This window comes from Acartia tonsa, chromosome 8, assembly GCF_053477335.1.
Source record: "Acartia tonsa isolate MP-2025a chromosome 8, ASM5347733v1, whole genome shotgun sequence".
Lineage (NCBI taxonomy): Eukaryota > Metazoa > Arthropoda > Copepoda > Calanoida > Acartiidae > Acartia > Acartia tonsa.
The window spans coordinates 32,941,331-32,957,775 of record NC_137267.1 but is presented as its reverse complement, the minus strand read 5'-3'; the positions used below and the strand labels follow the sequence as shown (position 1 = coordinate 32,957,775).

Sequence of the window (16,445 nt, the reverse complement as noted above, 5' to 3'; positions counted from 1 at the left end):
GTTTTCACACCCCCTAAGGTTATGGAGTAGTGTAGTTTTTCCGGGGGGTGGATATATCCCTTCTGCACGCCTCTGGTTTAGTTGAAAACAATAAAATGCTACATCTGAATATCAAATGTTTGAAATCATATAATATACTTTTTTATTCAAGTCTATACATTTAGAATTACATTGTAAAACATATTTGGAGAATTTTAATTATCTCCTGCTCAAATAAAGAAGTTTCATAATTCCAAAATAAACAATTACATACTTCAAACTTAATGTAACTACCTATTTAAATTTTATAATCTCATTTTCAAATAATTAAAATTGAAAACTCAATTAAATCTTTCATAAACCAGAATGCATTTCAACCAATAGAATTAGATAAATTGTTTTTAAGTAAAAGTATAAAGTGTTTAACCAACAAGTGAATCACAAAACCTCTCCTGTGTTTACAGTCCAGTATAGATTCGAAACCGATTAATATCCGATGGTTTAGAACCGGTTCTTAGACATACAAATCATGTATTATATCATAATATAAACATTTTTCCACGAATGATAATATGAAAAATCATAAAATTGATATTAGTTTGGCTGGCCCGGGCTCTCGTAATATCAGTAATTAATCTTATAATTTTTCATTTTACTATCCACGGAAAGCTGTCTATATAGATGAAATACTATTATAGTATATTTTTTATTTATCCCGTACTTACTTTAAACTAAAATAAGGGCGTTATTCTCTTAGAAGTATTTTTTTCAATTTTGAAAATTTTTATATCAACCCCCCCCCCCCCCTCTCCCACACACCGACAGAACTATGACTCTGGCAGAGAACAAATATTTTAGGTTAGGTTAGGTTATAGGCTAGGGAGCCGAGCGACCGCGGCTAGGCAGGCTAGGATCCGAGCGCTGCGGCTAGGCAGGCAATGGTGCCGAGCGTCACGGCCAGAGTTTATAGTTTTGTCGGGGCGGGGGGGGGGGGGGGATAAAGAGTGTGTTAATGGTCCACTTATCATCAAAGTGTAATTGTCAGTTCATGGTGTAATTAAATGCAATAAATTTTTAAAAAGTTATCTAATTATTCAGTTTTTGATAAAATTTTGGAATTAAAGAATTTCATAACATAAATCTAATTAGTCTTTGAAAGTCATACATTCTTTCAATATTTCAAAAAGGTGATGTAAAATACATAAACTTACTTGTATATGTGATTAAACCTGGTTATTATTTCAACTTGATAAAGGCGAAGCTTTTCTATAATTTGGGTCTTACATAATGATTAGCCCAATCGTTAATTTAGTCATGTTGAAATAGTCTTATCGATTTCAAACTTTGAATGATGAATACTGTAACAAATAGGTACCATCCAGAAAGCGTAGCAACTATATAGCCTTTACCAGAAAGTCCGTATGTCTAATTAAAACATTGTAGCTCTTTGGAAATTTCTTTTGTATGATTTAATTATCTTTTTTATCTGATTTTTGGAACCCTGATTCCAGGACAACAAGGTACAATATTTTTAGCGATGCATCCTTATAATAAAATCCTAAAAATGTCCTTGAACTGAAAACTTTTAATTTTTTTCTCCTACTTTTTTTTATGACCACTAACCAACTGCTCTACAACTCACTTTGTCCATTTGTGTTTATGAAAAAAATATATGCTACTAATTTACAACTATTTATAAATGTATTACTTATTGTATCAATGTATATTCTATTTTTGTAAATGAAACTGTTAACAGAATTTTTTAAAAATATTGATAAAATATTTAAGAAAAATAAGAATTAGTTGTAATAGCTTTTAAATAATATTTATATACATATATTTACAAAAAAATTTTTTTGATGCACAATATTATATGTTTACTATATGTATAATTAAAATTTTCTTATTGATCTAAAATGTGATATTAAAATAATTATAAAATATTATTAATATTTATTCTTATAAAGTTGGATGTTAAATCATATTTAATAAAATAGTTTTTTTCATGATGTTTTATTTTGTGTAATTTTACGGAGATCAAATCACATCCATGGCAAACTACCTAACTATTCATGGCAATTATTTATGTTGTCGGCTATATAACATGAATGGATTTAGGACATACGTGGATATATTGAGAGGAAAATTTTCGTCAATTGAGCTTGCTAGTATGTGCCTTATTTTTTGTCCAGTTCGTTCATCCTGTAGGAGGTAAGGGGATGGGGTAAAGTGGATGGATGGGGAATGTTGATATTTTATCCAGCTGCGAGTATTACCTTATCAAAGTACATGAAAATCTGGTGCAACGTCCAAGTAATAATATATCGTTTATAAAACATGAAATGAAAGTGTTAATTGATAACATATTATGACGACATCAAATATATCTATGCTGAAAGAAATAATATTACCCAAATTTTTGAGTAGGAATCATATGGTTTAAAAACGAAAGAAAGTTAGGGGCGCTTTCACAAAATTATACCCAAATTCAGCCCCCCCCCCTTTCGCTTGTAAATAAGTTGGGGTGGTTTTTGGTTGTTTTTTTATTACTTTATGTTAGGTTATATTTGATACTGGGTAGTTCCGCATTGTTAGCCCCCCCCCCCCCGTAGGTTATTAGAAATAGGAGATAAGTTCCCTCCCCTTATTTTCAATTCTTTTCAAATTAAGTTTGACTTGTAAGCTTCTACCTAAAGTTTTCTTGTAAAATGGTATTCCAAAAAATATATTATTTTTATAACCGAAACTGAACTTAATTTTTCTTTTGGAGATTCTCTATTCCAATGATAGCATTCAGGATAAAAGAAATTTTCAATAATTTGTTCTTCAGTCTGTCTGTAATGACCTGGATAACATCATATTTCTAAGTGAAAAGTGTTCTTTTTTTTCTGTACAGATACTGACGACTATGAGAATTTACTCTATAACTCACCTGATCCGTCGGTTTGTTTGTAATGCTCTTGATAATGCTCTTGGCAGCCGCCCGTATGCCTCAGTAAAACCGTCATAATTCGTCTATATCTGTTCCTAATCCATCTTTTCAGATTTTTTTTTGCATACAAGTGGGTTTAAATTGAGGCTAATGTGCAAGCCCTGATATTTGTTTTGCTTTTTAGAAATGTTTTAATTGTCTTAATATTGTTTAATTTCACATCATTTACTAAGATTATGACAACGATATAAATAAACTCTTTGATAACTTTTACTTTACATAAAATGACACAAAGTAAATAAGTAAAACTAGAATGACAACATCCATAATAACTGCGAGTTTTACTTAATTAGAGAACACGAAAATCTTGTGTTACATATATTAAGTAATAATATACCTATTGCTACTTATCAAATATTGTTTTTCCTGTTTTTACTGTACATTAACGTCCATAGTAACTAATTGTAGAAAAACTTTGCCTGCAACTGTACAAAATTGGTCCAAATTTCCACCTTATCTTGAATGGATGATTTTTAAGCTACAAACAAACAAGAAACTTTTTGCATCCTTATTTATTTATTTAATAAACATTACAATTTGCAGCTATTCTATGATCTAATCAAATTTTAACTGCTTTATTTATAAGTATGTATTGTATATTAGAAGGGGGGGGGGGGGGGGGTTACGCTTCCAATAAGATGTAAAAATAAATCCCAATCTTGGACCTACTGAAGGAAAATATATTTGGTTATTTTTGTTTCTTGCAAAGGTTTCTTCGAGATAGATTTTAAAAATATCAATATGATAGGAACAGCTTTGTCATCCAGGGATCTAAAGGGATAAGACAATAATTGATATACATACCCAATGTTAATGCACGTAATTACACTCAACTTAATAAATCAACCAATCAAATTTATCACAAGTCCCCAAATTTGTTAAGCCAACGAAAAAGAAACGTTATTATGAAACTTTGGGGACTAGTGTACTAAACATCCCATTGTCCCCTCTCTCTCTGTTTGTCATCCTTGCTTGGTGTATCAGGTGTAACATTACTGGTACCCAAAGTTTTGTTAACACATTCTCTTAGCATTTAGCTAGGGATACATTTAGCTTACAAACTTGGGGTAAATAAATATTCATTAGTTGGTTCAAACTAGAAATGTTCAAACTTTTTAATCAAAATGTTTTATATATATAAAAGGGGTAATTTAGTTTATCATTGTATGTCAATTTATCGCCCATTATCTTATCCCTTTAAATCCCAGATTAACAGCCATTACTTACAACACACAAACAAGCAATTTTTTGTATTTCAAATTCCTGAAAGTTATGCTATAATTGGACAGGGTTATCTTCATTTTTAAAAAATAACGTGATCACTGAACAGCAGTTAGTAATAACTTTTTTATTTATAACACAAGATAAAAAAAATAAATAAACTCAAAACTAACAAAATTTATTACTTTAAGATAGACAATACAAATTGTTAATAATAAGAAATAAACAATATTAATAAACTGTTTTCCGGTATGGTATCTGCTGGATTCCTACGAGTTCTCAGCTGTAATAAAAATTTATATATAACATCATATTACAGACAGTTTTCCACGAATATTGAAAAATCAAAAAAAATAATACCAGTTTTGTTAAACGGGCCTTCGGCCCCTTGGGTCTAACAAAATTGGTTTTAATCTTTTTTCATTTTAATATCCGCGGAGAAGTGTATGTGATACGATGCGAAAAATAACTGTTAACAAAAATAATATATTAAAGGCTGTCATAATTAGCTCTAAGATTTCCCCCTAGAATGAAACCAGCCGTTTACGAGAATTTAAGGGAGATACAATCTTTCAATTAGGACTTTCCCTTACAGTGCAATGTCAGCACAAAAACCCTCTCAAAATAATGTATACCTATTGAATGTACGTGGATATTTGACAGGGGAAAATTGCTTAAATAGAACTCATTTATTAGAAAGTTTGTTCATCCAGTAGGAGGAGAGGGATGGGGTAAAAGGGGTGGATATAGAGTATGATTATTTTAGTCCGCTGCGAGTTTCACTTTATTAGATTACATGATATTGTGGTGTAACATCCAATTGAAAATATATCCATTTTTATAGTACGTAACTAATGGAAGAAAGATAAGAATACTTATAAAACAATTAAAAAATATCCTTAAGATTAGTTGTTAGAATTTTGCAAAAGAAACAAAATTAGCACACTTCAATTGAATTTTATTTCTTATATTTTTGCTTTTATTGTAAGTGAAACTTCTGTATAACTATTAACTAAATTCACCTGCTCGTTTCGAATACAGCTTGGAGCAATTATAGGAGTTTAAGAGCAAGAAAAAAGATTTAATTTTAATCAAAAATCTTCTTTTAGTTAAAATATTGCCTTGATAAAAGGTGTACATTCTTTCTACTGTACACATTATATTGATAGAAAAAAAGCTGATTAGTTTCCATGATCCGAATGCTAATTAATTTTTAATTATTTATCAACATAATCAAGAATATCTTTAATATTTAAAAGCCACTTTATAAATCTTATACCTGCGGAAGAGGGCCCTACATCACAATTGGAAATTTACCAGCTGTTTCCAAAATATCACTTTTGGACCAAAAACAACCAATATGTATCTTTGATTTAAGGTTAAATTATGGTAAGAAGAGCCCTTTTGTAACGACATATATATTGGATTTGACCCTACAAGATTAGAACCCCTTGCAGTGTTGCAGTGCAGTGGCTAGAATTATGTATTTAAAAATAATAATAAAAATATGCATTAACACTTTTCTAAATACCATTTGTTATTCCTTCTTATCATAAAAGCAAAATCATCTAAATTTATTCATCATGTAGGTTATTCAAATCAAGGACGTCCAAGCTTTTGTTTTGAGGGGGGGGGGGGGGGTAAAATGAGAGGTTTTAGAGATTCTACGAGGGTAAACACTCCGTTACCCCCAGCCTTGAACTTCAAATTTCAAAAGTTTTCTACCTATTATTTTTGGACTAAACAAAAGCATTTGACGGTATCATCCTTAGATTTTAAATGTGTATAACTTGAATTTCAGAATCAAAATGGGAGTTAAGATGAATGTATTGTTGTTAATTTCTGTCATTTATCAAGTGTCTGCTGCTCATGTCAAAAGGAAAATTTTGGCTTTTTATTTTTTCGCCCCTAGCATTTAGGAGCTCTGTATTGGTGGGGTGAGATAAAGGATGACAATAGCCTAAAACCATTCAAAAACCAATGAAAAGTGTTCTTAAAATGGAGAACTCTTTCGATTCAGAAGTTTTCGAAATCTTAAGTAAAATACAAAAATAAACCTTTCTATTTTACTGAATAGGATATCATTAGTTAAAAGGCCAGAAAATATTACAGATTTAATCTTTGTTTTGGTCTTCAACAGGATTTTGGCTATTTTGTCTGGGATGGAAAGGGGGAGAGAAAAGGCAAGGGACAAAACAAAACAATAGCTAGCACATGAACTTTAATAATTGGATTTTAGTCTAGAGAAAAAATCTAGGAATTTTCATTTTGGCACTCAAATAATTGTTTACAGAGTCTAGGAAAATTCCTCAAAAATATTAAAAAGAAATTGGTTTACATTATAAAGATTTTTGTTGTAGGAATTGAATTTCTTTGAATTTTCAATTCTATGGCTGTTTTCATCAAAATGAAATCTTTTATGTCTTTGTAGATATTTCTTTCGTAAGTTAAATAAAATTATAATTATTCTAACAATGGGGCTGGTTTTTTCATAATTCTGTTGATATTAATGTTCCAATTACTGACTTTTCTCTTTAAAAAAATCATTCCTATTTCATATCTGCTTCTTAACTTCCAAACCTAAGTATGTGAATGTTCTGCAAATACAATCACATTTTTTTGGATTAAGTGAAGTTCATGGTAAAATGTAGCTGGAATCGAATCTCAACATTAACTTAACCACTGCTAGCGGCCAAACAGCTGTACCAAGAACTGTATCACATCCGTTTTATAGTACTTTTTGTTTATTGATTTGTTTCTATTGTATTTAATCTTTAAAAAAACTTTTGAATGCCTTTATGTGATTGAAAAAAGTTAAAATCCTACCGCAAACAGTACTGAGCAACTGAAAGTAAAGAATACTTATGATTATGATCAAGTTCTTCACTACTCAAATCTGTTCTACCAGGTAATAGATTTATGTTGTAGCTGTAATGTCTGTCCTTACTTATATACATAATTACACAGTAACTGACAGAGGGAGGGAATAATATCCTTATATAAAAGTAACAGGATACTTGTATGTCTGTTGATGTGTACAGCTGAACTAATAAAGTTCTTCTATGTATACAGTGTAACTTATCAAAGCTCCTGAGAAAGTGTACATCTATTTTTAGGAAGGGTACCACCACCCTCCAAAGAGAAATCGCACCAAGAAAACAATATCACCACTCAATTTTTTTTTATTCCATTTTCTTTTTAAAACTAAATTGACAGCGGGCTGGGTCGACTTACTCCTCCCTCTCTCCCCCCCCCCTAATCAAGTGTCACTAGAGGCCGCTAGGGGGCGTAGCCGCCACTAGAAGGTATATATTGACATAACATGTATTTGTAGGCCCAAAGATCTGGACCTCTTGATGTCTTGGGAGACTTTGATCATACTATGATTCCATACAGGTTAGTTTTATTTAAAGTGGAGATACTATATAACAAGGACTTTTCTGTGCGTCCATATGTATGCGCTTTCTGTCAGAATGTCAGATTGTAATGGTCATAAAAAAACTAGTATTTTTTAAAAAGTAACTAAAATAATTATATACTGCAATTCATTGTATCAAAGTTTTTGCGTCAATGTTTTTTTTTCTTAGAAATTTGTACATTATAATCATTTAATTAAATGAAAAAAAAACATTGATACTAGAGTTACATACTTACAGACAGACATGAAGACATACAGATAAAGTGAGATTATCAAAGCTCTAAAGGATAAAATATTTGGATTATTTGAACTTATTATATATTTTTTTAGAGGAGACTCCTGCATGCAGGATGGATCTGACAATGGCTTGGATCTTACTGGAGGATATTTTGATGGTAACATCAGCTTTTTCTATCAAACAATCAATCCAATAATCAATATATCCAATTATAATCCATTTATCCAATAATCAATCAATCCACCAATTATTCTCTTATTTATCTATTATTCTATCTCTCTATTTATTCATCAATTTTTTTTCTTTCTATCTATCTCTAGATTTATTTCTCTATAAATCCACACATATATATATATATATATATTCAAATTTCAAGCTGTCCTTATATATAAATTGTATGTTTAGCTGGAGACTATGTGAAATTTAACTTCCCCATGGCCGCCTCTGCAACTCTACTTGCCTGGGGAGCCATTGACTTCAAGGATGCCTATGAAGCTGCTGGACAGATGGAAGCTACTCTCAACACAATCAGATGGGCCACTGACTACTTCATCAAGTGCCATCCAGAAGAAAATGTACTTTATGCTCAGGTAGGGTTCACTTTTGAAGAAAAACCCAGTGATTTATGGGATATGACAATGACGGATAAATTGATGTACATCCCCAAACGTTATACACAACATTACCCCTTCTATAGATTAGGTAGTGGTTGAAACGTAAGAGCACTCAATTAATTGAACTAAACAATCAAAATTCACTAAAGTCCCCAAAGTTGTAAAGCCAACGAAAAAATACCTTATCATAAAACTTTGGGGACTAGTGTGATAAACAGCCCAGTGTCCCCTCTCTCTCTCTCTCTCTCAGGGAAAAATCACAATTTAAAAAGATTTAATAGAGTTGACCTATCATAATTGAAATGTGGATGAACATTGGGGCAGAGATACTAAAATATACAACTGATAATATTTAGGTTAGAGATGGCTATGCTAACCATGCACAGTGTGGCAGAGTTGCTAAAAATATATAAATGATAATATTTAGGTTGGCTATGGCTATGCTGACCATGCACAGTGTGGCAGAGTTGCTAAAATATATATAACTGATATTATTTAGGTTAATGATGTCTATGCAGACCATGCAGAGTGTGGCAGGGTTGCTAAAATATATATTACTGATAATATTTAGGTTGGTGTTGGCTATGCACAGAGTGGCAAGGTTTATAAAATATTAAACTGATAATATTTAGGTTGGTGATGGCTATGCTGACCATGCACAATGGGGCAGAGTTGAACAGATGACCATTGCTCGTCCCTCCTACAAGGTTGACGCTCAAAAACCCGGTTCAGATTTGGCTGGTGAAATTTCAGCTTCCTTGACTGCTGCCTCTCTTGTCTTTGCTACTGCTGACCCCGCCTACTCTGCCACTCTTCTTGAGCATGCTAAACAGCTGTTTAACTTCGCTGACAAATACAGGAATGGTTGCCCTAGTCAAAGTCAAATAAATAATGCAAACTAAAAACTAAAAAAAAACAAGCTCTAACAGATACAAAACTCTATTTAAAAAATTATATCTTCTTTTCTAGGATTTAAACTGTTAAAATATTTGGGTATAGTCCAATTCGTGACAACTCCTCTTAAGGGGCGTTTCTTTGTATTTTCACAGTAGCTTTTCTCCGATTTCTAGCCCATGTGGGTGGCTCTAACCCTGTTGGGCCAATTACACAACCATGCTGGGCCAATCACATAACCTAAAATAATCTACCATAAAAAACTCTGTGAAAATACGACGAAACTTCCCTTAAGTGGGACTATACTCAAATATTGTTATTAAACCTTTTAAATGAATTTTTGCATCAAATTTGTAAAATTACTTAACATATTCAGAGAAACAAAATTTTCACTGATTTTACTGTACTCCCACTTAATTAGAGTTCTTAAGAATTCCAGTTCAATTTGATATTTAATGAAATAAATTTGATATATTTTAGTATTTGCTACCTTCCCTTAACAATTAAATTGCAACTTTAACTTTTAGGGCCAAGTACACAGATTCTGTTCCAGAAGCTGCTGGATTTTACAAGTAATTCATTTTTTCATTAATCAAAAGTAAAAAAATATAAATTTCCACATATCTTTGATGTTTTTAATATTTTCAGGCATAATTACAGGCACCCTTTTTTGAAATTTTACATATATTAGCCTGAATTTTTTTTTTTAACATTAAAATTTTAATTCTATTTTTTTCTAGGGTTTGTTATTTTTGAAAAGGGATATTTGCTTTATTGCTGAAATTACTTCTAAGACAATTCCTCTGATTAATAACCATCTACTCTAAATGTTACTTTGTTGATATCTCTAGAATATGCGCGTCTCACTTCTTATGGATGTTGTCATCCTTGTTTTATTTGCAAGTTCTTGGAGTGGATATAATGATGAGCTTCTATGGAGTGCTGCTTGGCTCTACAAGGCTACTGGAGATCAAATGTATATGGACAAGGTAATCCAACGAAGTTTTTTATAGTGCCTTTAAAAATAAGGTCAAACTGGCCTACCATTGGTCAGATAAAATGTATACTGGTCTGTAATTGGTAATTTGACTGTGTATTGGTCTATCACTGGTCTTTTGTATTGTATGACGTCATTTTTTTATAGGCTTCTAACCTAACTATTAATTTAAAAAAACAAGGATAACAGTATCGATAAAAGAAAATATTTAAAATTAGACTGTTAGTCAAACTCTAACATAAACACTTATTAAGTGTCAGAACTTAATAAGCAGAAATGTAGAATATATGTGAATATTATTGTTTTGAATTTAGCTTGCTAACATGGAACTAGTTTATTGTTTTGTACTTTCTATCTTTAGCTCTTATATTTTAATAACTCCAGTAGTATTGATAACTTTAAATATCAGGTAAATGAATTCTATGGAACTCCAAACCCAAGCCAAGTATCCTGGGATGACAAGTATGCTGGATCCTCTGTACTCCTTGCCAGAACTACAGGAAATTATGCATTATTATATCATCAGTTTTCATCCTTCCTTGACTGCAAAATGATTACTTATACAACAGCAAAATAGGGTTGGAGATTACCATTGCTAAAGGCTGGACCAATATGGTTCTTCTTTACAGTTCTTCTTCTTATGAACTCAGGAAAGGTTTAAACTTTTTAGGAAAAGGGTAACTCCAACATCCCAAGATAAAATCTCTTAGAAATATCCCTTTTACTTTTTCTTAAAACCATTTCCATCTAGTACAGCTAGAAGACTCTTTTTTTTAATGCAATAATTGTAACAGGAGAGCAGAAATATGTTGACGATGCTGCCAAGTTCTGCAACCAGATGGCTGACTATCAACAAAAGACTCCAGGTACAAACAATATAAGCTACCTAAGGAAAGCTTTATCCTAAGAATTCAACTGAAGTTTTTAATAGTAACTATAAAAAATGACGCCATACTTGCCTACCATTGGTCAATTAAAATATATACTGGCCTGCCATTGGTAATTTAGTCTGTTGATTGGCCTATCATTGGTCATTTGTATTATATGGCGTCATTATTATGGGCACTATAAACAGCTTCAACCCTTTACAACCTATAATATAGGTGAAATAACCCAGCTAGAAACGTCGTAAGGAAACTCGCATCCGATATGTAGTATTTTATCGCCAAAATCTTATTTAAGATTTTATAGCAAAAATCGAAAAAAATCGCTAGGGATTAATTCGATTTTGTAGTAAAAATCACGGCAACCACGATTTCCCTAAGAAATCGTAAACAATAGCATTTTATGTGTGTCAACACACACTTACAAACAGACACACAACCAACATATAATCAACATCATTCTGTGAGAAATATAGTTTATAAATTGGCCGCTAGAATTTCACATTATTTTTAAAAAAATATTGCATTTTTTCTGTTGTCAAACAAAATAAATTTAAAACTGATATCTAAAATTGTCATAATGTGTTTATGTTTAATATTACAAATAAAAGTATTTTTAAAAAGTTTTTTTTTCTAAATGGCAACATTTTTAAATGTGTGTCTTAATATTCCTTAAATCATTGCCATTCAGTATGATAAATATAAAAATACTCTATCAAAGTTCATTGAAAACTTTTTGAGAGTACACATTAAGTAGAAGGGCACAGAGAATGGTTTCTCTTTACACCATGTCTCTCTCTGTCTCTCACTCTCTCTTTCTCTCTCTGCATGCACAGTATGAAATGGATTATTTATGCAGCCTCTTACTTACATAAATTAATTACAAAAAAACTACATGATGTTGAATATTTTTAAAATGTACTTTTTATTCACGATTTTGGCATGATATCGCTTATGAGCCTTACGATATCGCTTAAGATTTCGTGGGTGTATTGCGCAGCTGTAAGGACCTTTTCGACCATTTATCGTATGATATCATCAATGTGAATAGGGCGATTATTTAGCGATATCGTAAGAACTGGCGCGAGATTACTCTATGACATCGCAAGCGATTGTAGCTCGATAGTAACTCGACTTTCTGGCTGGGAATGAATAACTTGCGCCATTACCCCATGACGAGTAAGGAATGAAATTTCGACCAGAGAGCTCAACCAACTTATAAGTTGGGGACCTTGCACTTATGGCTAATTAGTACGGTTTTTATTCCCCTGAGAGTGCTCTAGTTCAGCCTAATACCTGACCAAACGAACTTATATATCCATAGACACAGTGTTTCGCCCTTTTAGGGCTCATCAGTATGGCTCAATTCATCAGAGTTAATTTTTGCACGTGGAGGGGCTTGAACCGGGAACCCTTAGATTACCAGGCCAACACCCTACCCATTGCGCCATTACCCCATGACGAGTAAGGAATGAAATTTCGACCAGAGAGCTCAACCAACTTATGATAAGTTGGGGGCCTTGCACTTATGGCTAATTAGTACGGTTTTTCATTCCCCTGAGAGTGCTCTAGTTCAGCCTAATACCTGACCAAACGAGCTTATATATCCATAGACACAGTGTTTCGCCCTTTTAGGGCTCATCAGTATGGCTCAATTCATCAGAGTTAATTTTTGCACATGGCGGGGCTTGAACCGGGAACCCTTAGATTACCAGGCCAACGCCCTACCCATTGCGCCATTACCCCATGACGAGTAAGGAATGAAATTTCGACCAGAGAGCTCAACTAACTTATGATAAGTTGGGGGCCTTGCACTTATGGCTAATTAGTACGGTTTTTCATTCCCCTGAGAATGCTCTAGTTCAGCCTAATACCTGACCAAACGAGCTTATATATCCATAGACACAGTGTTTTGGTTGACTTATAATATAGGATAAGGTGGTCGGATTGTTCCTACATCATTCCTATTTATCCATTTAAGGGAATGATTGTGCATCTATATTAATATATTTATTGCTCTTACTATATCATAAATATATAATGAGTGGAAGTTCTTTATAGTGGCTATAAAATGACGTCATACAATACAAATGACCAATTCTAGGCCAATACACAGACTAATTTTCCAATAATAGGACAGTATACATATTAAATGTCAAATGGTATATCAGTATGATGTCATTTTTTATAGGCAATATAAAAGCTTCTAATGAATATTGTTACCTCTAGCTGGTCTGCTGTTCATTGACGCCTGGGGTGCCCTGAGACATGCTTCCAATGTTGCCTTTGTCTGCCTGGAGGCCTCCATGATTGAGAGCTCCTCTATCGACTCCAACAAGTTTCAGCAGATGGCTCTGGATCAAATTCATTATACTCTAGGAATCAAATATAAAAACAACATTGCCTAGCAAAGCTTCTATATTTGTATGATTCTGTCAGTCAGTTCATTGCCTATTATGGCCGAAGGGAATTTACTTAAATTGGGTAATTTTAAAAATAAATTAGTATACCTACTAGTGGTTTCTGTTTTAGGAGATATTGGTCTTAGGGATTAAATTTGTTCTTGTATTTTTTTGCTCTTTTAAATTCGCTCTGATAACCATAAGACAGTATGTATATTCTTAAACAAGTAGAAACAAATTTGTATAGCTGTTAGGAAGATTTTAAGATTTTTTTAAACTTATGGACAGACTTCTAATTTTTATAATAGGAGACATTTGAACGTAAATTAAATCGTTGATAATATATATTTGATTGATTAGGTGACAATGGTCACAGCTTTGTTGTTGGATTTGGTGTGAACCCCCCCGCCAGGCCTCACCACAGATCTTCCTCTTGTCCTGTGAACCCCAGTGAACAGTGTGACTGGCAAGACTTTGACAGCCCAGATCCTAACCCCAGGTATAGTAATACTTGTCCGACAGCCCTAATCCTAACCCCATGTATACTTACAATGTTGTCCTGTGAATCCCAGTGAACAGTGTGAATTTCAGGACTTTGACAGTCCTGATCCTAACCCCAGGTATAGTAATACTTGTCCTGTGAACCCCAGTGAATAGTGTGATTGGCAGGACTTTGACAGTCATAATCCTAACCCCAGGTATATTAATACTTGTCCAGTGAACCCCAGTGAACACTGTGACTGGCAGGACTTTGACAGTCATAATCCTAACCCAAGGTATATTAATTGTCCTGTGAACCCCAGTGAACAGTGTGATTGGCAAGACTAACCCCAGGTATAGTAATACTTACCATGTCAAATTTGTGTGACGTTATTATATCAACATATGGCTTTAGATTAGTAATAAAATTAATATCTTGTCTATTGTATGTCGACATATGTCATCCAAGACCTTTTTTGTGGATATTTAGGTTGACATTTCCCCTGTCATTTATTGTTCAGGTCGTATGTCATTGTCCAGTAGGAACGGAGGGTATGAATTAAAGGGGGGGGGGGAGCGGGAGGTTGGAGAAGATCATTATTTTAGCCAGCTACAATTTTCACTTTATTAGAGTACCTGATAATCTAGTGTAAGATCAAAGTAATAATAAATATTTTCTCATAATGGTACTAAATTTGACTAGAGGTCATAAGCTTTGACCATCTACATCCTCTTAAACATCTCCTTTTATTTCAGCACCCTGTATGGCGCTTTGGTTGGAGGTCCTGACGGTAATGATGCTTACTGGGATGATAGACATGATTTCTCCAAGAATGAGGTACATACTTAAATTTCATTATTTAAACTTTAAAAAAAATACTTTAAATTCTAATTCCAAAAAGAAAGAAAATTTTGTTTGAAGTAGTAATTTTTTTTCTAGGGGCTTTCCCTCTAGGATGGTATTACCCAGCCTCCCCCCCCAAAAAAAATTGTTAACTTTATTATCATCTTGTCATCCTTGTTTTTGAAGAAAATAAGGAAAATTTGTTAACTAGCAAAAACTTGAGTTGTATTATCCTTAATTTCTGGCAAAACTTACTGACTAACTTGTCAAGGTTGCTACTGACTACAACGCTGGCTTCCAGAGCGCTGTGGCTGGTCTCAAGGGTCTGGCCCTCCAGGGAAAGATTCCTCAACACAACAAAACGGCTTAAATTTTTTCTTTGATCCTTTCCACAAATATGTACATTAAATTTTCATATCATTTGGTTAATTGTTATTAATAATTATTAACTTTTACTAAATAAAATGTTTATTTACACAAGAATATATTTATATCTCTTTAGTAAACAATCAAAATAACTACTTAAAATGTAAAATCTGAAAGTAGTCAGGGATGTAAAGGAATAAGACAATTTGGACGATAAATTAATGTACATACAACATCCCAAATGATGATACCCAAATTTTCCCTTCTGTACAATTAGTGGTAGAAACGTTTCTGACACTCAACATAATGAACCAACCAATCAAAGTGAAAATTTCAATGAAAGTCCCAAAGGTTGTTAGGCCAAAATTAATAAGCAAATGTTATTATGAAATTTAATAAGAGTAGGTGAAATGCAGCCCCCCCAACCCCCACTTTAATCTTCTTCAAGAGTATGAGTTGCAGCCCCTACAGAGAAGGCCAGGCATGTTAAGGATGTCCTATAGATTTCACTACTATTTTGAAAGCGTAGCAACTCTATAATCATTAAAAGAAAGTCAATACATGACGATTTTTAACTTTTTTGACAACTTTTTGTATGATAACACTGCGAGTACTTTTTAGTAGCGAAGCTACACTTTAATTCACAACATCCATCTGTCCGTCTGACAGAGACAAAGTGGAGAAAACATGATTTTCTCGGCTCAAGAAAGACAACATAAATGTTTAGTGAAGATTCCTATGACATATACTTGCCCATATAATCTATGATTGTTTTGTCCATCTGTCTGTTGTATGCGATTTTCTCAACTCCTTTGAAGATAGAGGGCTGAAATTTTCAGGGTTAATTAATTTTACATTCTACATATTTTTACGAAGTTTTATTAAGATTTGTCTATTTATGGGGTTGCTGGGTCGATTCCTAGACTTTTAGGTTTTCGTGATTTTTTCTATTCCTTTTCAGGATTGACGGCTGAAATTATCAAGGATTGAATATGCTCATGTTCTACATATTTCAATCAAGTTTCATATTAAGATTTACGTAATTTAAAGGTTTGGCGATTTCCCTATTTTACCAAGTTTAATGTTTATCAGGCCTAGCTATCGTAACAATCAATT

At 32.8% G+C, this 16,445-nt stretch overlaps 1 protein-coding gene across 1 annotated transcript; it reads left to right on the top strand.

Annotated features, from left to right (window-relative positions):
- Positions 1 to 5,973: 5,973 nt before the first annotated feature.
- LOC145326748 (endoglucanase E-4-like) lies at positions 5,974 to 15,443 on the top strand. The gene is made up of 14 exons (XM_080170132.1): positions 5,974 to 6,071; positions 7,028 to 7,100; positions 7,527 to 7,588; positions 7,941 to 8,005; positions 8,254 to 8,438; positions 9,095 to 9,322; positions 9,885 to 9,928; positions 10,261 to 10,345; positions 10,763 to 10,855; positions 11,150 to 11,219; positions 13,467 to 13,617; positions 14,001 to 14,138; positions 14,876 to 14,957; positions 15,235 to 15,443. Exons 1-14 carry the CDS (start codon positions 6,001 to 6,003, stop codon positions 15,331 to 15,333), a joined length of 1,446 nt encoding a protein of 481 aa, XP_080026258.1. The 5' UTR covers positions 5,974 to 6,000; the 3' UTR covers positions 15,334 to 15,443.
- Positions 15,444 to 16,445: the final 1,002 nt, after the last annotated feature.